General features: G+C 40.2%; 1 protein-coding gene across 2 annotated transcripts in view; it reads right to left on the reverse strand.

Moving 5' to 3' along the window:
* Positions 1–13,074: 13,074 nt before the first annotated feature.
* Positions 13,075–23,507, reverse strand: part of LOC149315766 (myosin regulatory light polypeptide 9) — a 56,154-nt gene continuing 45,721 nt past the window's right edge. For both annotated transcript variants that reach the window (XM_089514052.1, XM_089514051.1), the window contains exons 3-4: positions 19,869–20,030; positions 13,075–14,630 (exon numbers count right to left, since the gene is read on the reverse strand). In XM_089514052.1, the coding sequence (XP_089370178.1) occupies positions 14,452–14,630; positions 19,869–20,030 (341 nt within the window). In that variant the 3' untranslated portion in view covers positions 13,075–14,451. The remainder of the gene's footprint in view (positions 14,631–19,868; positions 20,031–23,507) is intronic.

Here is a 23,507-nt window from a genome sequence, read left to right on the forward strand (position 1 = left end):
TAGCTCTATGTTTTAATTTTGAATCTTTAATTAGCAGTAACTAGATAGAATGGATGGCCACTGACTAGCAGCTTCTGGGAGTTCTAGTCCCAAAGTTCAGGAAATATAGTTGTTTTCATCAAAGAGCTGGTTCTTTTTGGCAAGCTAGAGAAAATCTTTTGGGACAAAAACACTGATTTCCTGGTGTTTCACGTCACAGATCAATGTGGGGGTATGGCTCAGGATTCTCTATTTCCAGCACTGCCATCTTATGTTTGCCTTTTTCTTTTTCTTTGTCTCCAATCAAACTGGTAAATAATCATCCCCTGACATTTGTTTGCTTTCTGAGCTGTGGGGGCTGAGAGCATGTGGGAGGGCAAGAGAGGAAGATAGTAGGCTAGCCAGTTAATGAGTGACTCTGCAGAGAGAAGGGCAAGAGTACAGTGGTAATGGGTTGGGAATGATTTAGTTCAGGCCTTGGAGAAAAGCTACAATTCAACCTCCAGATGTGCCAGGGTACAACTCCAATTACCCCCTCAGATCCCAGGACCCTAACCAGGATGATGGGAATTGTGTAATTCAACCACCCATTTGGAAGACACCAGAAGCATACATGTGGCATATTCAGAGATTTTAAAGGGAAATAGTTAAAGAGGTGGGGTAGGGAAATACAAGTATAGTGTATAGACATGGGGCCAAAGCTGATTTGGAGCAAACTGACAGTTTTGGAAATGGTATCATGCATATTGGAAGCCAAAGGTGAAAAAGTGGCCCAAGAAGAAGGTCCAGAGTATCTGTCACATTTGTTGCAGAAATCTCACTAGCCTAATTCCATGTTAGGTATACTAGTGGTTTCTGGAAGCCTATTCCATGTTCCCTGTGCCAGCAGGCCATGCTCATTATGTGATGGAGGTGATACACCTGTCTTTCTCAGCCTGGTGGCACCCAATGCATTAGAATATAACACATCTTTCAGCCAGAACTGCTATGATGTCTAAGGTGCAACAAATCTAGATGGCACCAGGTTGGGAAAAGTTGATGTATACTTTACAATACGGATAGGAATCACTTGCCACAGAGATACTATTTTAGCATATTCTCCACAATGAAGACTTGGGCACATGTGGCCAAGCAACATCAGAGTTTGGTCATGAAGTCAAAAGTTATTAATGAGGAAGTGTACAAAAATTAGGAGAAGCTGCAGCAGTATGCTTGTGCCTGAACCATTCTACGCCTTCTAGGTTCTTCCCTGTTCAGTTGAGTACTTTTAATAATAATAATAAATTTTATTTATATACTGCTTTTCTAAAAGATCAAAGTGGTTTACATAGAGTTTAAAACCAATTACAAAACACATCATAAAATAGATAAAACCAAGAGCACTAAATACAATATACAAATCTAAAAACAATCATTCAATCAATCAATAGGGTGAGGTAGAGAGTCAATGGGATCAGAGTACATGACTTCATTTTCCAGGGGGGAAGGCTTGACAGAAGAGGAAGGTTTTAAGCCTCTTTTTAAATGTTTCCAGGGGGGTGATAAGACGGAGCTCGTCGGGAAGACTATTCCAGATTTGTGGGGCCACTACTGAGAAGGCCATCTGGGAAGTAATAACATATTTAGAAGGTGGAATTTCCAGCAAGTTCTTCCAGGTTGTTCTGAGTGTGCGGGGCGGATTATATGGGGAGATGTGGTCCCTCAAGTAACTCGGGCCCAAGCCATGTAGGGCTTTATAGGTAATAACCAACACCTTGTATTCGGAAGCGAATAGGCAGCCAGTGCAGATCTTTCAGAATAGGTGTTATATGGTCAAACCTGGATGCACTGGTGACCAATCTGGCTGCTATATTTTGTACTAACTGAAGCTTCAGGGCTTGGTACAAGGGTTGCCCCATGTAGAACGCATTACAGAAATCCAAGCGAGAGGTTACCAGAGCATGTACCACCGTTTCAAGGTCCCTTTGGCTCAGGTAGGGTCGCAGTTGGCGTATCAACCGAAGTTGATAGGAAGCACTTCTGACCATCGCATCTACCTGAGATGTCAATTGCAGGGACGAGTCCAGAAGTACTCCTAAACTGTGAACTTCATCCTTCAGGGGAAGTGTGACCCCATACAGGACTGGTAGACAAATTTCCTTCCCCGGGCCTGGGGAACCTATCACCAATACTTCCGTTTTCTCTGGATTCAAACTGAGTTTGTTTTCCCTCATCCAGCCCATTACCGACTCCAGGCAGGCATTCAGAGGAGAGATGCCATCCTTAGTCACTGCATCAGTCGGGGACACATAGAAACATATTTGGGTGTCATCAGCATATTGATAACACCGCGCCCCGTGTCGCCGGATGATCTCTCCCAGCGGTTTCATGTAAATTTTAAACAAAGTGGGGGGGAAAATAGCTCCCTGAGGGACACCAGATGTCAGTTCCCTCTTAGAGGAGCAAGTGTCCCCCAACTGCACCATCTGGAATCTGCCCGAGAGGTAAGAACGGAACCACTGGAGCTGAACTTAGCTTTTAGCAATTGAAGACAAAAGGGAAAAGAGTTAAGAAGAAAGAGAAATTTGGACTGTTTAAAAGCACTGTTGTCCCACTGAAAAAGTGGGACAACAGATAATTAATTCGGACTATTACTAAATCTGGTCAGTTGGGGGTATGTTTTAGATGACGTTCCTGTGGCAGTCTTAAAGTGTATTTAAGAGTCATTCCTGCTAAATATTAATCTAAACCAGGAGCAAACCGCATCCTTAAAAACACACAATTTCAAATGTTACTGACTGATTTTATACTCCAGCTTTGTCCCAAAGCTATACTTTGAGAAAGCCACAATGAGACTAACTCAAAAGATAGTGATACAAACAGAAAACCATGATATTAAAGCACAATTAAACAAATTGAAATATCAAAAAGTGGAATTAAAGCAAATTTAAAAGTATACCAATTAAAAATATACAGCACTCCCCTGTTAAAAGCCCCTGTTCTCACCAGCCAGTTAGGTGCCAAAAGCCACCTGAATAAAAAAGTCTTTTACCTGTAGAATGACTACAGGAAAGTGGCCAGCCAAGTCTCCCTTGGTAGGAAGTTCCACAGTTTGGAAGCAGCTACTCCAAAAGCTAGTAAGTGTGCCTTCCAGAGTGATGGGCTTGGGAGAAAGCCATTACAGAAAACATGCAAAATCCAGTGCCCCAGGATGTGTTAATGCCCACTGTTTAACATGTCTTTAAAATAGGATTAGACAGCTCCATGGACAATAGGCCCACAAGTTGTTTTTAGTCATGATATAATGGAACTGTTCTAACAGAATGTTTCTGAATAAGCCATGCTTAAGACAGAGCTATTATGTAGATGATATATTATGTTAATTGCTGGTATTGTTATTTATTAGATGGGAGCCAACATGGCATATGGTTTGATTGTTAGGAGTATAACTCTGGAGACCAGGGTTGCATTTCCTGCTTAGCCATGAAACTCACTGGGTGACCTTGGGGAAGTCGCATGCTCTCAGCCTCAGGGCAAGACAATACCAAACCTTCTCTGAATAAATCTTGCCAAGGAAACCCCATTATAGTTTTGCCTTAAGGTCGCCATAAGTTGGAAATGACTTGAAGGCACACAATAAGAACAAAAGCAACATCATTGTTATTTAATAGATCAGTGTGACATTGGACTAGGGCTCTGGGAGACTAGGGTTCTGAAGTCCCACTCAGGCCAAGAAACCTACTAGATGACTTTGGACAAATAACATTCTCTCAGCCTAAGACAAAGGTGACGGCAAACCTCTGAATAAAATGTGTAAATAAAACTCTAGGTTGATATAGGATTGATACAGGTCCAACTTCAATGTGAAGGCACATAACAACAAAAACAAGGAAAGGCATTTTCAGATAATAGACAGGGCAGCTTCCTGGTTGGTCAACTGTCTGACTGTTCATCCCCTGTAGGCAGATGGGGATGTATATGCCACACAACCTTCTCTGGGCCCCCTAAGCAAGGCTGTTGCCCTCAGGTGTGGTGACAGACACTGCCCCATCACCAGTATTCAACTTAAATCCAACTTTTGGTCTATTTTACTTCTGTATATGAGGTACAGCATTTCTTACATAGCAATGCAATCTTGTCCTTGAGCACAGGAAGCAAAATATCTTGAGTCAGTCTTGTCCCCAAAAACCTTGAAGCATCATATATGGTTCATCATGCTTTGGGCTTTCAAACATGCTTTTGTTTTGTATTTTTCCTCTTTTTATTCTGTCATTTTATTTGCATGCCTTTGTGAGCCCTGGTGGATGTAAAATTACTTCATAAATGTGTTCCTGTTATAGACCATCAAGTTGCCTTCAGCCATTAAGAATCAGAAGCCGTCAATATCAATGCTTGCTAACACTAATGTCACATGAAGTTCTACTCAAGGTATTTATTTCTATAGAATATTTTTATTTTATTTCAAGTATTTCTATCGCATTTTTCTCCCACAAGGGGATTCAAAGCGGGTAACATACAAAGTTATGCTACCCACCTTGAATCTAATTGTAGGAGAAAGGCAGGATATAAATCCTTGAAATAAAATAAAAATACTCTATAGAAATGAATGTCATGAGTAGAAACTTTGCATTAGTGTTAGCAAGCATTTATACTGAAAGCCTTCATCATTTCACATTTGAAAAGTGGACCACATGTGGCCAAGACGTAGCACAGTGAGGTCAGGGTTGCAAAAGTTAATAAGGAGGAAGAGCACATAAGCTAGCATAGGCTGCAGCAGTTTGGCTTTGCCTGAGCCTACTGGGAAGGGAAAGATTCTGCTCATCCTTTCCTCTCCCTCCTGCTGAGCCACTTGAGTGCAAAGTACTTGTGCACTTTGAACTCAGTTGACAACTGAAGTAAGGTGAAGAAAAAGGAGGAAGGTGGGAGGCTAAGGTGGAATGATCTGATCAGCAGGAAGAATGAAGTCATCTTCCATCCTTCTCAGTGCCCCACAGACCCTGTGATGTTAGCTGTAAAAATCATTGGGAGGGGCTGGATTTTGCCAAAAATAGTGTTGCAATGTCAAGCATTTGAGATTGACTTAGTCTTGAAGAAGCAAAGATATAGCCATGTTAGCCTGGAGAATCAGTACCTAGAGAAATCTTGTAGCACCTTTGAGACTAACTGAAAGAAAGAAATTAGCAGCAAGAGTTTTCCTAGACTTCAGTCTACTTCCTCAGATACATTGCTTGAAAAAGCTATTAGGATTCATTCGCTTTACAAAACATCTCTTGGAAACAAAAACTGCTAGAACTGGTTTGTTGATACAGATCTTCCTGAATTTTTGGGCTCTCCTTGGGGGCATGGCTCTAGGGACTGATCAGTGCCTCCAATTCAAAACTCACCACCATACTACTGTGCAGAACTTGTTTGACCAGAGATAGGAACATCACAAAATCTGTACCTCACAATGGGAAGTAATACCTTTCTTAAGACACTTTAAATCCTCTTAAGAACATGACTCCAGCTCAGGCTAAGCCCCATAAAATTTTCCCCACAATAACAAAGAGAGTTTTGTGGCACATTACAAGACTAACAGATTTATAGCAGAATTCAAAAACATAGCCTTGCTAGTCTGGAGAATCAGTGTGCAAAGGGATCTTGTAGCACCTTTGAGACTAACTGAAAGATAAAAGTTGGTAGTATGAGCTTTTGTAGACTTGAGCCTACTTCCTCAGATTTATAGCAAAGTTTGGAAATGGTATCTTTGAATCATCATAATCACAGTCTACCACCATCATCAGGGGCTGAAACCACACTGCAGAAATAATCCAGTTTCACACCACTTTAACTGCTACGGCTCCATGCAGTGGGATTCTAAGATTTACAATTTTTTTGTGGCCCCAGAGCTCCCCCTGACAGAGAAGCCTAAATTTCTCACAAAATCAGTGTGGTATCATTGGATCATGTGGCATCATCATGATGGTGGTTATTATTTTACTTAAATCCCTCTTTTGCCCCCAAATCAGACTGAAAGTGTCTTAAAAAAAATCAAAATACCGATTTTTAAAAAAGAACATACACAAGTTAAACTGTACAAGAAGTTATTGTTAAAAATCAAGTAATCTATCTGTGGATTAAAACCCCTTTGAAACAAATTATTAAACCTATTAAAAAGACAAAAGATTATAATACAGTCCATACACCAAACAGTATTAAAAGCCCCTCATAGTCCATTCCTAGACACCTATCTAAGCAGAAAAGTTCACTTGGTGACAGAGTGAAAGCCATGTGTGGACTTGAGCAGATTTAATCAAATACATACTCAAACAGTTATTCCCATGCTACAGGCATAAACATTTGGAGCAATGATGAGGAGATGCAGCAAGAGGTACAGCCTCTATCATAATTCTATGAGAGGTTTAAAAAGACAAAGTAACTTTGCCCAGCAGCAACAGCTATGTACAGCCAAGTGATGGTTCCCCCCCTTTTTTCTCCCATTTTACCTGTTTAAGAACACAGATGCAAATTTCAGTCTTGTAGCACCAGGATAACTCTGTTACCTTTTGGACTACAGCACCCAAAATCCCAAAACAAGGATGGCCATTGTTTCTGGCAAGAAGCAGGATGAGTTCCTTCCAATTAACGCTTGAAAATGCTTCAGTCTTTTCCCTGCATACGCCCACTTGAAACTTATCTCTCTGAAGAACCATAGGCTTTGCATTCCTTTTGTGAACATCACATGACATGCTCCACAGTAAATGGTGTGCTGATAGCTTCTTTTGTTAAATTTCACATGAAACCCTGAAGGGCATTTACATTTTGATTCAGCCACAGCTTCTCCGAACAAATCAACTGCTCAGATTTCAGACTGATTGAAATCAGGGACAAATGACTTGACCAAGATTACTGCATGTTAATTGTTTATTTGCAGTCTTAAATTGCAAAGGAATTTCCTATGGAAGGAGAATGAATCCAGAATGCCTACTGCACCCAGGATAAGATCTGGTTGCTCTGTGGAGTTTCGTGGAGATACTGGCGAGTCAAATTTTGGAATATGGAAAAGTTTTAACAACTGCAGTGCTTTAAAAGAAAGTCAAATATTGACGGATGCATTAATAAAATGAAATGTTAAACTCCATTTGAAATTTAAAATGCTAGTGTTAGCATTTAATATCAGCTCACCAAGTTCTTTGGTTTCACACCACTTTTTTTAATTTCTACAATCCAAAAGCATCCATTAGCAGACCATTAAAAAACATAAAATTCTGGGTTAAAATTAATTTTAAAATCTTACACACATTTTATTATTATTGCCTTGATCTCTCTCTTTTTCTGTCTCTTATACATGGACACATGTTTTAGTTGCCGAAACTACCGTAGATATTTTTGCTTCACAGTAACATAAATTCTTAAAAGATGTAATTCTATGCTCCCAAGCTACCCACAGCACTGTAATGTTCATAATCCAAAAGGAGAAAATCAGAGTTCTGTCTGCATTTACTTGCCTTGGTTTGAAATTTGTTGGATCTCGCTCTCATTGCTTTGTTCATCTGGCCACAGTCTGATTTGTGTTTGGGTACTGAATCCACTGGCTCCTAAACTATGGCTCAACCTCCCGGAAGAGATCCGTCATTACCTACTTGGAGGGTTTCAAGAGGGCAGTTAAGACAGATCTCTTCCAGCAAGCCTATCCACCCAATCTTCTGTAAAGACATCATTCACTCTTCTATTCAGGATCAGAATATTGTATCTTATAATTATTTGACTGTACAGTTTTTAACTGCTTTAATGCTTGAAAATTATATGTTTTATTCTTGTATCTTATTGTTATTGTTGGGTTGTAATCCCGCCGCGATTCATCTGGGAGAGGCGGAAAAATATAAATAATAATATTGTTGTTATTATTATTATGTGTGGCTGTATAGCTAGACAGGAGTGGAATAGGAGCAGTGTGGTGGTGATCCAGACAGTTTAGGGCTCCCCATCTGTTGATTCCAAGTTGCACACTTTGATATGTTCCTATTTGCACGGAATCATGTTTGCTTCAACATAAGAACACAAGAATGCGGTACTACATCATCCAGCTGTAGTCTTGCTACACACAGATGAGAAGTAATACAGAACAGCAAGAACAAGAAGCTGCTGGTTCTACTGCTACTTGGACCTCTGCTTTCTAAGTGCTTTCTAAGAAGCAGAGCCCTCCCTCCGGTCCATCTGGTGCCCTCCGGCCATGGAGGGAAAGATGCAGGCCCATCTCCATCAGGCCTGGCCTAGATTAAGAAGCAGAGCCCTCCCTCCAATCTGCCTTGGTCCAGGCCTCAGAGGGAGAGAAGAACTGCTGGACCTAATCCCCTTCCCCACCACCATTCCCTTACCCTTTTGTGGCGTGTCTTTTAGAATGTAAGCCTGAGGGGCAGGGTACCATCTAGTTAAAAATAATAATAATTGTAAGCCATTCTGAGAGCCTTTAGGGCTGAAGGGTGGGGTATAAATACCGTAAATAAAAGTAAAATAAAATATAGCCTTGTGACATGTTTCAGGACACTTTTCCCACCAAAGCAAACAATCTGCAGGTGTGAAATTAAACATCCAATTCATGTAAGCATTGTAAAAGTAAACAAAAACAGTTTGAACCTTCTTGATTTGATACCACTTAAATCTTCTTCCAAGATGCATCCAGGGATGACTTTTTGTTTCACCAGCCTCTACTTTTCTTATCCATCTTGGTGACCTATGTCACAGACCTTTGTTTTTGTTTTTAAAGTATTGTGGATAGCTAGTGAGGAAGACTTCTTGTCTCCCCTTTTCTCTCTGTTTTGTTGTTTGTGCTTGCTCAGCATGGGACTCTGAATGCAGCAGCTGTTCATCTTGCCAGTTGTAGGCAGACACACATAGTTACAGTAGGATTGACTAGAGCAGGATCTCATTCTTTCCCAGCTCACATTTTACTGCAGATACACTACAGCAACCTGGCACTAAAGTGTATGTTTCTCGAGCCCTCCCTCACCAATCTCCCAGTGCTAATGCTGCCAAAAAGAAATCCAGCTAGACAGAGGACAGAGGGGAAAGGGGAGGATGAGTTGGCATACAACGACTTTGTAAAAATGAGCTTTTTATAAAGGTAACAACGGCACTGTATAGACGAGCCCTATCGGGCGCCGTCATTATGTGTGAAGGGCAGCACTTCCTGACGCGCCTTGCCCCTCACACATAACGAGGGAGCAAAAATGGCAGCACTCTATACACATGGGCGCCACCATTTTGACGTGACGGATGCCTAGTGTCCGCACATCTCAGAGCCTTCATGACGCCACAAGTGCGCCATTGGGCAAGCCGCTTTTTGCGGCTTCTTTTTGTTGCGTGAGGGGGCCGCGCGGCTTGCCCGCGGCGGCTCCCTCATGCAACAAATGAGGGCGGCGGGAGACCGCCCTTTTGGGCGGTCTGTATCCCGCCAAAGTTAGAGTCTTTGTTATGTCTGTAATTAATTTGGAATAAGAAAAGTAAGACCCACTGGAAGGACAATATTCTCCCCACTATAATTCCTCAGGATCTCTTGAGCAAACTTGTAAATTGGATTTGCTCAAGAAAACTATTCCCAGCAGGATAGGGTGTGGGGATGGGATTATGTTTCCCTGATAAAGGTATTCTGTCTTAATGCAGCTGCATTACAGTCCTAAATTCAACAAGTACAGCATGAAGTCTTGCAGAATGAAGGGGAAGGAAAAAGTGTGCTTGATTTTCTGGTCTAAATACAGATCCTGTCTGATCTTGGAAGCAATGCAGGGGCAGCTCTGGTTAGTACTTGGATGGGATACCACCCACAAATACCAGGTGTTGTAGGCTACATTTCAGAGGAAGGAACTGGCAAAACTACCTCTAAGTATTCCTTGCCTAAGAAAACCTTATGAAATTCATGGAGTTGCCATAAACTGACTTGAAAGCATATGCACAAAAATAAACAGGCACATACACACACACTTACTTTCTGCCTGTTACCCAGTGATTAAACCAGGACTATTTCCCTATCATTACTATTTATTAATTTATTTGGTATGTCACTTTCCTACAAGGTTTTCTGTGCAGCGAAAATGGTTTTCCTCTTCACTTCATTCTGACAAAACCTCTATGAGGCAGGACAGAATGAAAGAAAGAATTATGAGCTCAAAAGTTCAACCATTGAGTTTCAGGGCTCAGTGGAGACCACAACCTGGATCTCCACCTCCCAGCCCAACACTCACTACCACACCACACTAGCTCTCAGCCTGGCCCATAGCTAGGCCTTTAGGGGCTCTGGGGCAGAAAGTAGGGCTTGATAGGGCGGAGCGTTCACACGCTTCCGAGTCCTTCCGCGTGCCGTGGGCGCCATCTTGGCACAGCGCCATTTGGAGCCCCCTTTGCCTGGGGCTCCCGGGGTGGTGCCCCAGTTGTCCCAGCCTACCTACAGGCCTGCTCTCACCATGAGAACAGCAACCTTCTTCCTCTTCCCTCTTTATGCCATCTAACATAAAGCTCCCCTTGCTTGCAATTACCTTCCTTTGTATGTCACTACTTCAGATGCCTTATGTATTTTATGAACACCAATCTTTCTCTGTGTTTGACAATGCTACTTTCTTTGGACTGTAACTTTCAGAATCCTCCAGATCCCATGGTCACTGCCCATGTGGGTAGGGGATTCTGGAGTTCCAATGAAAAAGTAATTCCAATAAGTTCTTGCTTTTCTTAAATCACAGATGGTCTGCCATACCCAATCCTTTTCTCTAATCTGTAATCCATCCATATGTTTTTGGAATTGCTACTTCCCAGCCTTTACCTTGTTCTTATGTCTTGAAAATCAGCATAAGAGATGGCAGTATTAAACAGGTTAAGCTTTTCCTGATAAGATAAAGTGATAGGGGAAGATTTGATTTAATTTCCTATAATCAACTTGTTTTTAAAGGGACAGGAAGAAGACCAGAAATGGAGAAAATGTGGCAACTTTATACAGGCAGTCCTCTGCATCCAGATTCTGAAAATACCCTCCCCCCCAAAAAAAAATCCAAAAAGCATACTTTGATTTTGTCATTTTTTATAAGGACACCATTTTACTAAGGCACTATATGTAATACAACTTGAGCATCCATGATTCTGATATCCACACAGGGATCCTGGAACCCAATCCCAGCAGATACCAGGGGCCCACTGTATTTGACTTCCTCCCTTAATCAGCCCTTGTCTAGCCAATTATAGCTAGATGAGGGCTAGCCTTGGCAGGGATAATGTCATATTCTGACATACTTCAATGCATCTTGACATAGTAGATTTCTTGGCAAGATTTGTTCAGATGACGTTTGCCATTGTCTTCCCCTGAGGCTGTGAGTGTTTGACCTGCCTGAGGTCACCCAGTAGATTTCATGGCCCAGTTGGGTATCAAATTCTGGTCTACAGAGTTATAGTCTAACACACAAAGTACTACATCATGATGTAATCAATGGGAGAGTTGTACAATTCCTGTCCCTAGATTAAGCCTTCATATGTATACCTTTCAGGGGGCTTATGGTCAGGAAGACCTGGGTTCACTTCCCCAATTGGCCATGGAGCCTTGGGAGACACTCACAGAGTTCCACAGTAAAGCTGTGATTTTATGCATACCTCCCGAGAGTAAATCCCATTGAATCCAGGTGGGTTTATTAAGTCAACCAGTTTAAGTTTCTACCTTTTTTTAGCTGATGATTCTATTGGAATGAGCAAAGGATATACAATAGAAATCGCTTGCCATGAATTCCATACACAGGGATCACAATAAACATGAAGCATGTTAGCACAGGTTTCGGTTCTACTGAGAAGTTTAAGTGGGTAGACAGTGTATTGTCCCAGGTCTTTTGACCTTTTTTCAATGGAAAATACACTTCCTGTTCAAAATTACTTATTGACTGGAGGCAGATAGAGAATTTTCCAGTTTCACACAACATAGTAGATGTACATTCTGATCCTGGAGAACAACATTCAAATATGAAAGTTGTTTGAACCACAGTACAGTATATACAATCCCTCAGCTATTTGCTTGAGGATTCTGGAAACTATATTATTAAAAAGTAACCTTTCCAAGTTCTATTGACCATTGCAGAGTTAAGAAAAAACAAGATGTGTCTAGAAATAAACCACCAAACTAAGGGTATGTGACAGTTAATTGACAGTGTTATGTCTACATACCTCAGAGTGATTTTTACCTAATTCGAATCCCATTTATTTCTGACATGAGTGGATTGGCCTCTTAATCCTACTCATTTCAGCAAGTCTTCAGCATGTGTGATATTTCTAGCATTCAGTGATCATGCAGATGTGACTGCATGCATATGTACCTTCAAGTTGCCTGCTTACTTAATGAAAACCCCATGAATTTCTTAGGCAAAGAATATTTAGAGGTGGTTTTTCCAGTTCCTTCCTCTGAATTCAAAGATGTAGCCATGTCAGTCTGTAGAATCAGTACGTGGAGATCTTGTAGCACCTTTGAGACTAACTGAAATAAATGACTTGGCAGCATGAGCTTTTGTAGTCTATGAAAACTCATGCTGCCAATTTATTTCAGTTAGTCTCAAAAGTGTTACAAGAACTCCCTTCCTCTGAAAGATAGCCTACAGCACCTGGTATTCACTGGCCATCTCCCATCAAAGTACTAACCAAGACTGACTCTGCTTAATTTCCAAGATCAGACACCCAGCCATATAATGTCTTTAACCTCTAATTTTTTAGTAGCAGCCTTCCCTAACCTGATACCTTCCTGATATGCTGGATTATAAAAGAGGTGGGCAACTGTAATACTTTACATGTTATTGTACTGTAGTTTTAGTCCCCAACCACTGATATGGACTAATGGGAATTGCAGTCCAGCAATAGTCACAAAACCAGTTTGCTACATTTGGGTTACAGCTTGTAGTCCATCACATCTGAGATTGAGGAAGGCTAGTATAAAGCATTCACTTCATGCATGTTAAACATCGACAACATGAAAGAGCCAAAGGACATCTCATTCCATTCCACAGGGAGATGTTTCATTACATTAGCTTTCATGCTTCCATGTTGCTCCGTATTTTATTTTCAATTTGCACACCACCCAAATATATAGTTAGGTACCACATAGTAATGAAGGAATCTACATACAGAACAAGAACATATTTTTTATTATACTCTTTATGTGTAACTTCAACTTTTTCCTCTTCATCACACAATCTTTGATCTGATTGTCAACAAGGAACTGCATAGGCTGTGGCTACATTTTATTTCACAAGTTGGGATACCAGTAGGAAAAGTTCTAAAAGGATATCTGAATATTCCAAAATTTGTACTTTAACAACAACAACAACAAAACTCGAAGGAAAATAATGAAATAAACTCCCCCCAATAAGCCATTTGTTTCCTCTTAGAATCAATGTAAATTAGATAGGTGTATTTGTTGCTTAACCTTTTTTTTCAGGTAGCCAAAAAGAAATAAAGTCACTGTGTTTAGGGCCCAAGTAGAAAGGTGAGAGAGGACTTTGAATATCATGGACCCATGGTCTAATTTCTGGCTAACTCTCTAGTCAAAATATAATACATATGGGCAATATGAATTTAGGATGAGATGGAGATTATAGGGAAAATGAAGAGAATCTGTTTTATCAGTACAGTGGTGTTTGTGTATGTGTGGTGTGTGTGTGTGTAAGTGTAAGAGAGAGAGAGAAGCAAGTGCAAAACAGAGCTGGCCATCTCAGCCAAGCTGGATAATACCAAGGCACCAAGGTTGGACTGATGGCCCCACAATATTTGAGTGGGTTCAGTATATGCAGAGAAGGTGAAGGCCAGTGTCACCCAGAGCATATTAAGATTTTGATATTGGATCTTGTAGTCCTAATTTTCACTTCTGTAGAATTAATATGTGGCCCCAGGCTTTCAATCTCCCTCAGCATTCCATCCATAAAATGGGAAGAACAGTGTCTTACCTCAGAGGCTTATGATGGTGGTGGTACTGGTAGTAAAAACAATACCAATCATACGTCACGTTGCAAGTTTAGAAGTGCTGTATAAGTTATATATATTGGCAACAATAGAGGCATCAGTCTTCTAGGTAAAGTCTCAAATGGCTATCTCTATAGCAACCCCAGCCCTTAGATCCATTTCTGTGTAGTTGTATGAAACAGTTGTAGTGTTGGGTGGTCTGATGACAGTGACAGATAGTTTCTACCTCCCACTGCAATCATGTTTGCAAATATTATTTGGAAAGGTGAGTTACTTGTACCTTACTCTGTATCAACAGAACTGAGGAGTAACTTAATAAAAGATCAGCACTGATCCATGTGCAACATGGGTGAATGTGCAACAAGCTTATTCTTCATTTAGATCAGGGCTAGCTTGGCTGCAATGTTTAAAAGCATATCCCTTCAGATTAGACCATTCTGATACTTGACAATGGTTTTCTGATACATGACCTGTAGGGTATCTTCAAAGAGGTGCAAGGGGACTAGGACCTAAAACAAGGGTGACCAAGAAGTTGGAATCTTAGTTTTCATCATCTTTGTCCTTTGCGCCATGCTTCAAGATACGGGTGAATTCCACATAGTTGAAGTTGCCTTTCTTATCAATGGGGGCTTCTCGGTACATCTCATCAACTTCTTCATCTGTGAACCGGTCACCCATGGTGGTGAGGAGTTCACGCAGATGGTCTTCATGAATGAACCCTGTATGAGAGACAAGGGGCAGAGAAAAGGGAAAAGAAGAAGAGAAACTAGCTCTAAAATATGCTTTAGTTATGATTGGTGAACATTCATTTTCAGGGATAGTGCATTGTAACATAAAGTGAACTGAGGTTTCATAAAGTCAGGTGGAACCTAAGGTGGGGCACTTTTTAGGTGCTACGGAGAATTTCTTGCCAGAACTTGGAAAGTGATATCTTTGGACTACAGCTCCCTGAATCTCCCAACCAGTATGGATGGTGGTAGGGGAGGGGGGGTTCTAGAAATGGGATTCAAAAAAGAGACAATTTTTCCCAAGGTCTGTTTCTAACTGGCTTTTGCCCCTTGTCCAGTTTAGAAGACACATTTTCTACACAGGACCAAAGCTGTATGGAAAAGAACTCCAATCACCTCTGGATTTTTTTTAAAAAAACACATCAGTTTAACTTTATCAGAATTACTAGAAAGGCTACTGGGAAACTGTTAGCTTCCACTCCTTGGTGATGTCTTGTTTGGATGGCCAAGTGAAAAGAAACTGAAAATGCTATAGGCTGGCAAAGTGCTCTGGATAATATCTAGACTATCTGAATTAAAAGTGTGGAATCATAAAGCTTTATCATTTGGATCCAATAAATATTTTAGTAACAAAGCTAGAAACCTAATCTTCACAGTCTAACTTTTGTTTGCATTCTTTGTTTATCAGCAATGAGCAAAAATACTGTGCAAGGTATGCATACAAAAAAACAAACAAATACAATACACAAATGTCTAAGGAAGCTTATACACTTAAGATTTCAGTAGTAAATTTTTAGTCAGGACTTGCCAAAAATGCATTAATTTACAAGGTGCCTTAATGAAATATATGTAAATCTCTTTTCTTATGCCTGGTCTCTTAGACATGTTTGGTAACAATCAGAAGTCTGTACAGGACAGTTGGATATTAGCTCTGAAATAATCTTCTCATTAAAAAGAGTGGTAAGTATGAGCTGATTTTAGAATGAAGTAGTTTCTTTACCATCTAGAACAGATGTGAGGAACTACTGGCCTTAATGATATTGTGGGACTCTAACTTCTAGCACCCCGGCCAGCATAGCCAATAACCAGAAATAATTGGAACTGAGATTCCACCTCAACATTAGGAAGAACTTCCTGACAGTAAGGGCTGTCCGACAGTGGAACACACTCCCTCGGAGTGTGGTGGAATCTCCCTCTTTGGAGGTCTTTAAACAGAGGCTAGATGGCCATCTGTAGGGGATGCTTTGATTTGGATTTTCTGCATGGCAGGGGGTTGGACTGGATGGCCCTAGTGGTCTCTTCCAACTCTATTATTCTATGATTCTGTCCAAAGATACTCTACCCCAGGCTACAGGGTAGTCAGTGACTTTCTTCTCACTTGAGAGCTGTTACTTCTATCTTAGGTCTTCATCTGTGCTCTTGGATCAAGAGCATTAATTTGTTCAGAACCTAAAAAACTTCCTTTTTTGACTTACACCTTCTCAGAATCCCACAACCAGAACAGTCAATGGCCAAGCTAGCCAAATGGATTCTGGAGATGTACTCCCAAAAAGTAGATCCCTCTCTTGCTCTGAACTGACTCCAACTTGAACTGTGCTCTGTTTATTGACCCAGCACTGAAGCTTCTTCTTACTAATGTATGTGCTGCCTAAAATGTAGTTAGTTTGCTTTTTTATATTTAACCTACTTGCAAAACCAGTGATCTCATATAATTCACTTCCTCCCTTCCAATTAACTTGCTTCTCTATTTTTAAAGGAATGCATTACTGTGAGTAGCATCTAGATTTCATGTTGCTGGGGGAAGAAGGGAGAGGATTCAACCAATTAATTTTTCCCCTCCCTCCTCCTTCTCCTCTTTCCCCCCTCCTCACTTTGGGAATATCCTAGGATCAACCTGATAATTTCTCACTATCTGGCAGATTCTAACTTGAATGCCTGCCTAATATTTTCTCATGTTCCGTCTGAAGACTGTAATTAATGAAGCCTTGAACATCAGCCACTCCTCCATTTTTCCTGTGTTTCCCACCTGGCCTGATCAAGTGTTCTGGAAAACTTGAAGACTCATTCAGTATTTTGTGATATTTGAGCTGGCCTGAGAAAGGTATTACTGTACTACAGTATGGTTTTGGGATTTTAAAAAAATATTTATTTATTTATCCTTGAGGCTATGGGGTGGTGGAGCAACAAGACTACCTTCACTTTGTATTGTTCTTTTGTTTATATCAGGGGTGGTCAACTGTGTCCCAGCAGATTTCCCCCCCCCCCCCAGCAACATAGTACCAATAACATCCATAGTTCCATATAAAGAAATCTAAAACCCAAAAGAAAAGATCCCTGCTCTGTAGTAGGAATTCTCTTGGTAATTTACACAGTTGCTTGGACACTTGAGAAGGAGATAATCCAATACCTCCTTATGTAATGATTGCTTCTTGGCTGTAGAATGGCTGCCAAACAGTTGAGGCACAGCTCTACTCCCATAACCAAAAAGTAAGCTCAACAGTACCCTTGCCAAGATGATTGGACCTCTGGCTAAGTATCATGACAGAGCTTTATGCTACTTGAACATTAACTAGTTTCTCAAGAGAGAAACTTGCAAGAGAGGACACAAACAGACAGAGCTAAAGCTAAAAGAGTTTTGCCCAAGTGCTACTTGGACCCATTTTCAAAGACCATAAGAAGGACCATGATGGATCAACATTATGTTCATCCCATAGCTGCTTAGGGGAAGCCACTAGAAGAACACAAGTAGAACAGCACCCTCCATTTTATATTTTGGAGTACTGTGAACAAGGAAGAGGCCTGCCAAAGCCTGGACCTCTTGTGAAGAAAAAACAACACACTTTTGGTTCATGAATGCCATGATATAACTTTACAGCTGTACTGAAAATTGGAAGCCAGGATGCATCCTTGAGATGAGAGATAGAATAAGAATGTTTTACTCCCTTGGGCTGGAATTAATAAAAGTTTGAAAATAACATAGTACCCAGAACATCCCCCAGTAACATAATCTTTGAAAATGAGAGTTTATCTCCCAGCTGTCCAGCTATGAAATAATACAGAAGCATAGCCATTAACAAATTATTTTTAAAATGTTTTGTGTGAAAAGATGTTTTTCACATTTCCTTTATTACTTTATGGCTTTTTTCACACATCAATGTTAAAATTTAAACTTTCATTGTGGGAGGGGAATATGTTTATTCAAAATTTATTTTAGTCTTTTTTCCAAGAATAAAAACATCTCATGTTCCCTGCTTCAATTAAAAGCTGGATGACAGATTTATGGTCTCTGACTTGGTGAACCAGGGAAAACCTCTGGGTGCCAAGAGATGGCATTGAAGTTTTGATAATGGAAATCTGGAAGGTATTTTACAATTAAAAGGGGGAGATCAAACAAGAAGTTTGCTAAAGTTATGATCCAATAATTACTCAATATAGAACTAGTTTTAATTGGAGAGATGATTCACTCAACTGGAAGAAACAGAAGCTTTGGGCATCTTACTAGATGCAAAGGGTTTAATATATCTTTGCTTGGGGAAAAAAAGATGATAGAACGGGTCACTGGTTATCACTTTCTGCTCTGCTCTGATAATTTTAGCTGCTTGACCTGCTGGCCTGCAACCTTTTTAAAAACGCACCTGGATAGCTCATCTTCTAAGGGGAGAAATAGTTTCTCTTGAATTTTTCTCTTCATTTTTGCTGCCCCAACTCCCCATGATAGGCCTTGATTTTATCACCTTGGGTTTTCTAAACTTTTATGGATTATTTTTAAGCATTTTTGGAAATTTAAAAAACAAAGAAGCTTAAAAATATTTTTGTGACCTTTTCATTGAAACCATCCAAGAATTCAGATCTCTACACTTCAATGGTAAATTTGCATTTCTCTTATAGCTTTGAATTTAGACTGCCTAAATCGAGGTTAGGTGGCCTAGGTTGGGTGCTAGATTTCTCTTACATCCTATTTGTCATCCATTATCACTTGATTAAGTAATGTAATTAGCTTTTATGTTTCACTTGTTTGTTATTGTTTGCTTCGGCTGTTATGCTTTATTTTTACGGTTATTGTAAATACAAGGTATATTGGACTTTCAATGTTTTGATTAATATCCATCAATTTGTCTTATTATTTTATTTTTAGTGTGCTTTTGGCTTAATGGTAACTGTCAATGGGGCAAATAAAAATGCAGGTATTCCTAAGTTAACGAAGCCTTTGACAAAGAAGCTCCTTTTTACAAAGTCTTTTTATGCCTCTACCTTTCCACCTTGTCCTCTGTTTAACTGGAAGTCTTTTAGTAGTATCAGCAGTGGGAAAATGGTGAAGGAGTGCTGGAGAAAAAGATTTTCTAGTATTGGGCTGCTGCAGCATGTGTGCAGTGAACAATGCAATAAAGCTTGACCTGGAAAAAGCAGGATTCAAATCCACCCTATCCTACTGTAATTCTGTATGGCTGACTACAACAGGCAAGGTAAATGGTTGCCTTCAGGATCCCTTACTGAGCATATGTGAACAGGAAAACAGAAAAAGAGCAGATAAGTGTGGCTCACCACTAGCCCCAGCATGTTAAAAAGGCAAAGATCTGTACTTTTAGCCACCAAAATGGAATAAAAGTGTTACTGGTGACAGAAAAAGACATCCCAGGTATCATTTTGGAAGAAGCTTTCAAGTGGTCTCTAGAGAGTTCAAAAGGTTTTTGTTTACTTATGCAAGGCTTACTTGACCTGGTTGTTTCATTTCACACATGGATATTGTTTGGAATAAAAAGTTTGCTGAAACATGTTGAAGTGTAGTTTCTATGTGTGGTGCAGGAACCTATTCTTTCCATGCCTTTCTACCTCTGGTACCAAATGTTCTGTTAAAGAAGTATGTCCAGACACATATCTACTTTGTAAATGTTAAGTGAGGTATACCTGTAATAGGAATAAATAACTCATTTTCCAAAGATAGTGTGCTAGTCAGATGCATTCTTCAAAGACATATTAACTGAGAACCTTGTATTGTATTGGAACATAAATTAGGAAATTTTACTTTTTTGAACAGTATCCTCCATTGGCCATGCCAGTTGGGGGATTTTGGAAGGTACAGCCAATTAGCTTAGCTTACACTTTGTAAACCGCTTAGGGAGTGCTTAAGTGCACTGATAAGTGGTATAGAAATGTACTTGCTATTGCTATTGTTACAGTCCAAAAAGTTAGCATTTCCCAAAGTGTGCAGTGGAGAGATGATCTGCATACCTGTGGCCTCCTCATCAAAACAGGCAAAAGCATTGCGGATGACATCTTCTGGATCAGTGCCATTCAGCTTCTCTCCAAACATGGTGAGGAACATGGTGAAATTGATGGGTCCAGGAGCTTCACTCATCATGCCTTCCAAGTACTCATCAGTGGGATTCTTCCCTGAAAAATGTAGATGGGTGGGCGGTTAGCACTTGGTTTCCATGCCCTTGGTTCTTGAAGGCTCAACCTTAAGACCACTGCTAGAGCTTTAGTGCATTATATCATTTTGGTGGTAGTAGGGAATTCTAATACACTCTATGCAAGACTGCCTTTGGAAAGTGCTCAAAAACTTCAGCAGGTTCAAAATCCCGTGCTGGCAGCAGGAGATATATAACCTGTTACACCCTTGTTGAAAAAGCTTAACAGGCCATGAGTCTGTTTCTGGACAGAATTCAAAGTACTGGTTCTTAACTTTAAAGTCCTATATGGCTTGAGCCCAGGCTATCTGAAAGATAGTATCTCCCTATATGAAACTAAGTTTTAAGATCTTTGTGGGAGGGCTTTCTCTTGGTCCCAAAACATCACAGGAATGTTTGGTGAGGACATGAGAGTGGCTCCATCTTACAAAATCATAGGATTTGTAGTATGGCGAGGTGTTCTGAACTCAGTGGCTGCTCCCAGGCTTTGGAACTTCCTCCCACAACAGTTTAAGTTGGCTCTCTCTGTGCCCTCTTTCCACTGGCAGGCTTTAGTTCTTCACCCATGTAGCAGACACTTCTTTGAATGGGGTGTGCTGAGCTTTTATCCTCTTTATTATGTTTAAATGGGTTTTAAACAGTTAACCTGGTGCTTTTAACAGAATTTGTGTTTGTTTTTTAAAACTCAGATACAATAAAATTTTAAATGTACCTTGTTTTTATTTGTCATAAATCATGTTGGGTTCCATATTAAGAAAAAGGTAGGATATAAAATAAAACAAGTAAAACGTATTAGATTTGCCACTGACCCACTGCTATATTCTTAGTTTACGAAGCAGGAGCATATGCTCAGATGTTTCCAACCATTAACTAATCTGTATTATGTACAGAGTTGGAAGTGAGATTATTTCTAGCATTAAACATATCTTTTAAACATAAACCACATATTCATACATATATCTTGAACCATATGAAAAGTTCATTTTTCTCCTCAAGAGATATGTATTGGAGAGTATAAATGTACCACTACTAGTAGTAGTACTGCTAATAATATTTATTCCTTACCCACTTCTCCCCATGGATTGACAATTAACTGAAAACATCAGTTAAAAACCCATCACTTAAAACACATATCAGTTTAAAAGAACAAGATGTACACATATTAAAACTGCACTTTTGAAATTCAGAATTTAAAATTCAGAATTTAAAAATAATCTGGATAAGCCTGCTGGAAGAGACTGGTCTTTAATGCTCTTTTCAATTTGGACAGGATCTCTTCCTGCAGGTCATTCCACAGTCTAGGGGCGGTGAAGAAAACATCCTCTGGTTGAGAGTTGCTAACCTAGTCCTTGCTGACTGGAATGTATGTGCACCAGAGGACCTGAGTGTATGAGGCAGATTATATGGGAGGAGGTGATCCTGTAAGTAACCTGGATCCAAACCATGCAGGGCTTTAAAGGTAATAACCAACACTGTGTGCCTTACTGCAGGCAGCATCTTTATCTGAATATGACAGCTCACACTGAGAATACATATAAAATCCAAAAATCCTATTAAAATTGATCCCTTAGATCATGTGCATATCCCCAGATTTGCCTTGTATCCTCTCCAATAATGCATAATTCCAGCTTAGATTCATTGATGCTCTGAGTGTAGCACAAGCTGATGCTACAAACATATGGTATCTCTGGAACAGAGACTGAGGCTTCACATCAAGTTTTTATTAATTATTTGTCCTTCCTACACAAAGCCATAACAGCACAACCCTATACATATACTGAAAAAGTAAGTCCCGTTCTATTTGATGGGATTTACATGCTGCTGCTTCCCATATTTATCATCATCATCATCATCACCACCACCACCACCACCTTTATTTATTATATTATTCTTTCCCCCTAAAACTGGTACTCAAAGTGGCTTACAATTTGCAGCTAAGCCATTCTGCCAAAATATAGAACAAGAGAATGAAAGAAATGCTCTTGAAAAGCTACCTCTACTGGGCTTTGCCTTTCCCCTCCTTGTCATCCAACATTCATCCCACCAGACTTCATGATGGGTCTATTCACACTACACAGTTATATCACCTCAATACCACTTCAACTGCTATGGCTCCATCCAATGGAATCCTGGGATTTATAATTGGTGAAGGACCTGAATTTTACTCCTGTTGTTCAGAGGCCTGGACTACAGCTTGCTAGTTGGGAATTTGGAACACCTCACAATACTTCAAATCCCATAGTCCTGTAAAATGGAGCCATGGCAGATAAAAGTACTATCAAATGGCTATAATGGTGCAGTGTGGATGCACCCAAATATTAAGAACTAATTCCTAGGTTTCCTTCTTTTCCTTTTGCCTCTCCATCCTATTTTTCATTTGTATTATGCCTTGTGTATTATGACTTGTTACCCTGAAGTAAGTCACTGTGAAAGCTTCTCCAGCTGTAGAACAGAATACAAATTAAAATAAAAAATAAAATAAAAAAGTGGCTACTGGAATGCAGTATAGGTTAGCCTTTGGTTACAGGATAAAACTATTGGATAACATTTATTTCTTTATTTGGATAAATTTCGTCACCAGAAATAATCCAAAGGGCGGGGGGAAATGACCAAAAGCTTTATCAGCAGCTCAGGTCAGTTAGCATGGCTGTATCCTTGCAATGGGGTCCTACATATGTTAAAGGCACCAGATCCTATCTGATCATGGAAACAAAGATGGTTCAGCCCTGGCTAGTAACTTGGATGGGAGATCACTAAAGAATATCAGGTGTTGTGGGCTGTATTTCAGAGGAAGGAACTGTCAAAAACACCTCTGAGTATTTCTTGTCTAAGAAAACCCTGTGAAATTCACAAGTTGACAGGTGACTTTGAAGGCATGTAAGCGTGTGCACAGATACAAACACACAAGCATTGTGAGGCTTGCTCCTTTCTTTCTACAAGAGAACAGTAACAGAAATCTTGGATATAAACATGGGAGATTATCAGACGGGGAAGAAAAGCCAGGAATAAAAGGCATACTCCCAGCATATTTGCACCAGATTTTCAGACACATCGTGTTCATCCAGGACTTCTCCCATGAAGATCCAGGAATGCTCCTGCAACCAAACCATTCCCAGGACTTAACTGTGTAATTATGCTGGGACTATGCCTTTTACTTCCAACTCCCCCCCCCCCTTGATAATCTCCATTATACTATAGTCCAGCTAAGCAAAGGCAATAAAATGGTAGCTTCTTCTCTCAAACAAAGGTGAATGCTCCTCTTGCTAGAGGCCTTCCCCATAAATTGCCCATAAAACTAATTCCTGGAGATATGGCTTAGGAAATCAACAGGATTAGTCAGAAATCTGCAAAGTAGTGAATCAGGAATGGCAGGCTGGAAGGGAAGCAAGGGGGAGAAATTGCCAAATAACTATGACTTGCAAATAAACAGAGGAAATCCCAGTCTGCTCAGCATGACTGT

The sequence above is a fragment of the Sceloporus occidentalis genome, unplaced genomic scaffold (genome assembly GCF_023333645.1).
Source record: "Sceloporus occidentalis isolate IW3139 unplaced genomic scaffold, rSceOcc1.0.p SCAF_3, whole genome shotgun sequence".
NCBI lineage: Eukaryota > Metazoa > Chordata > Lepidosauria > Squamata > Phrynosomatidae > Sceloporus > Sceloporus occidentalis.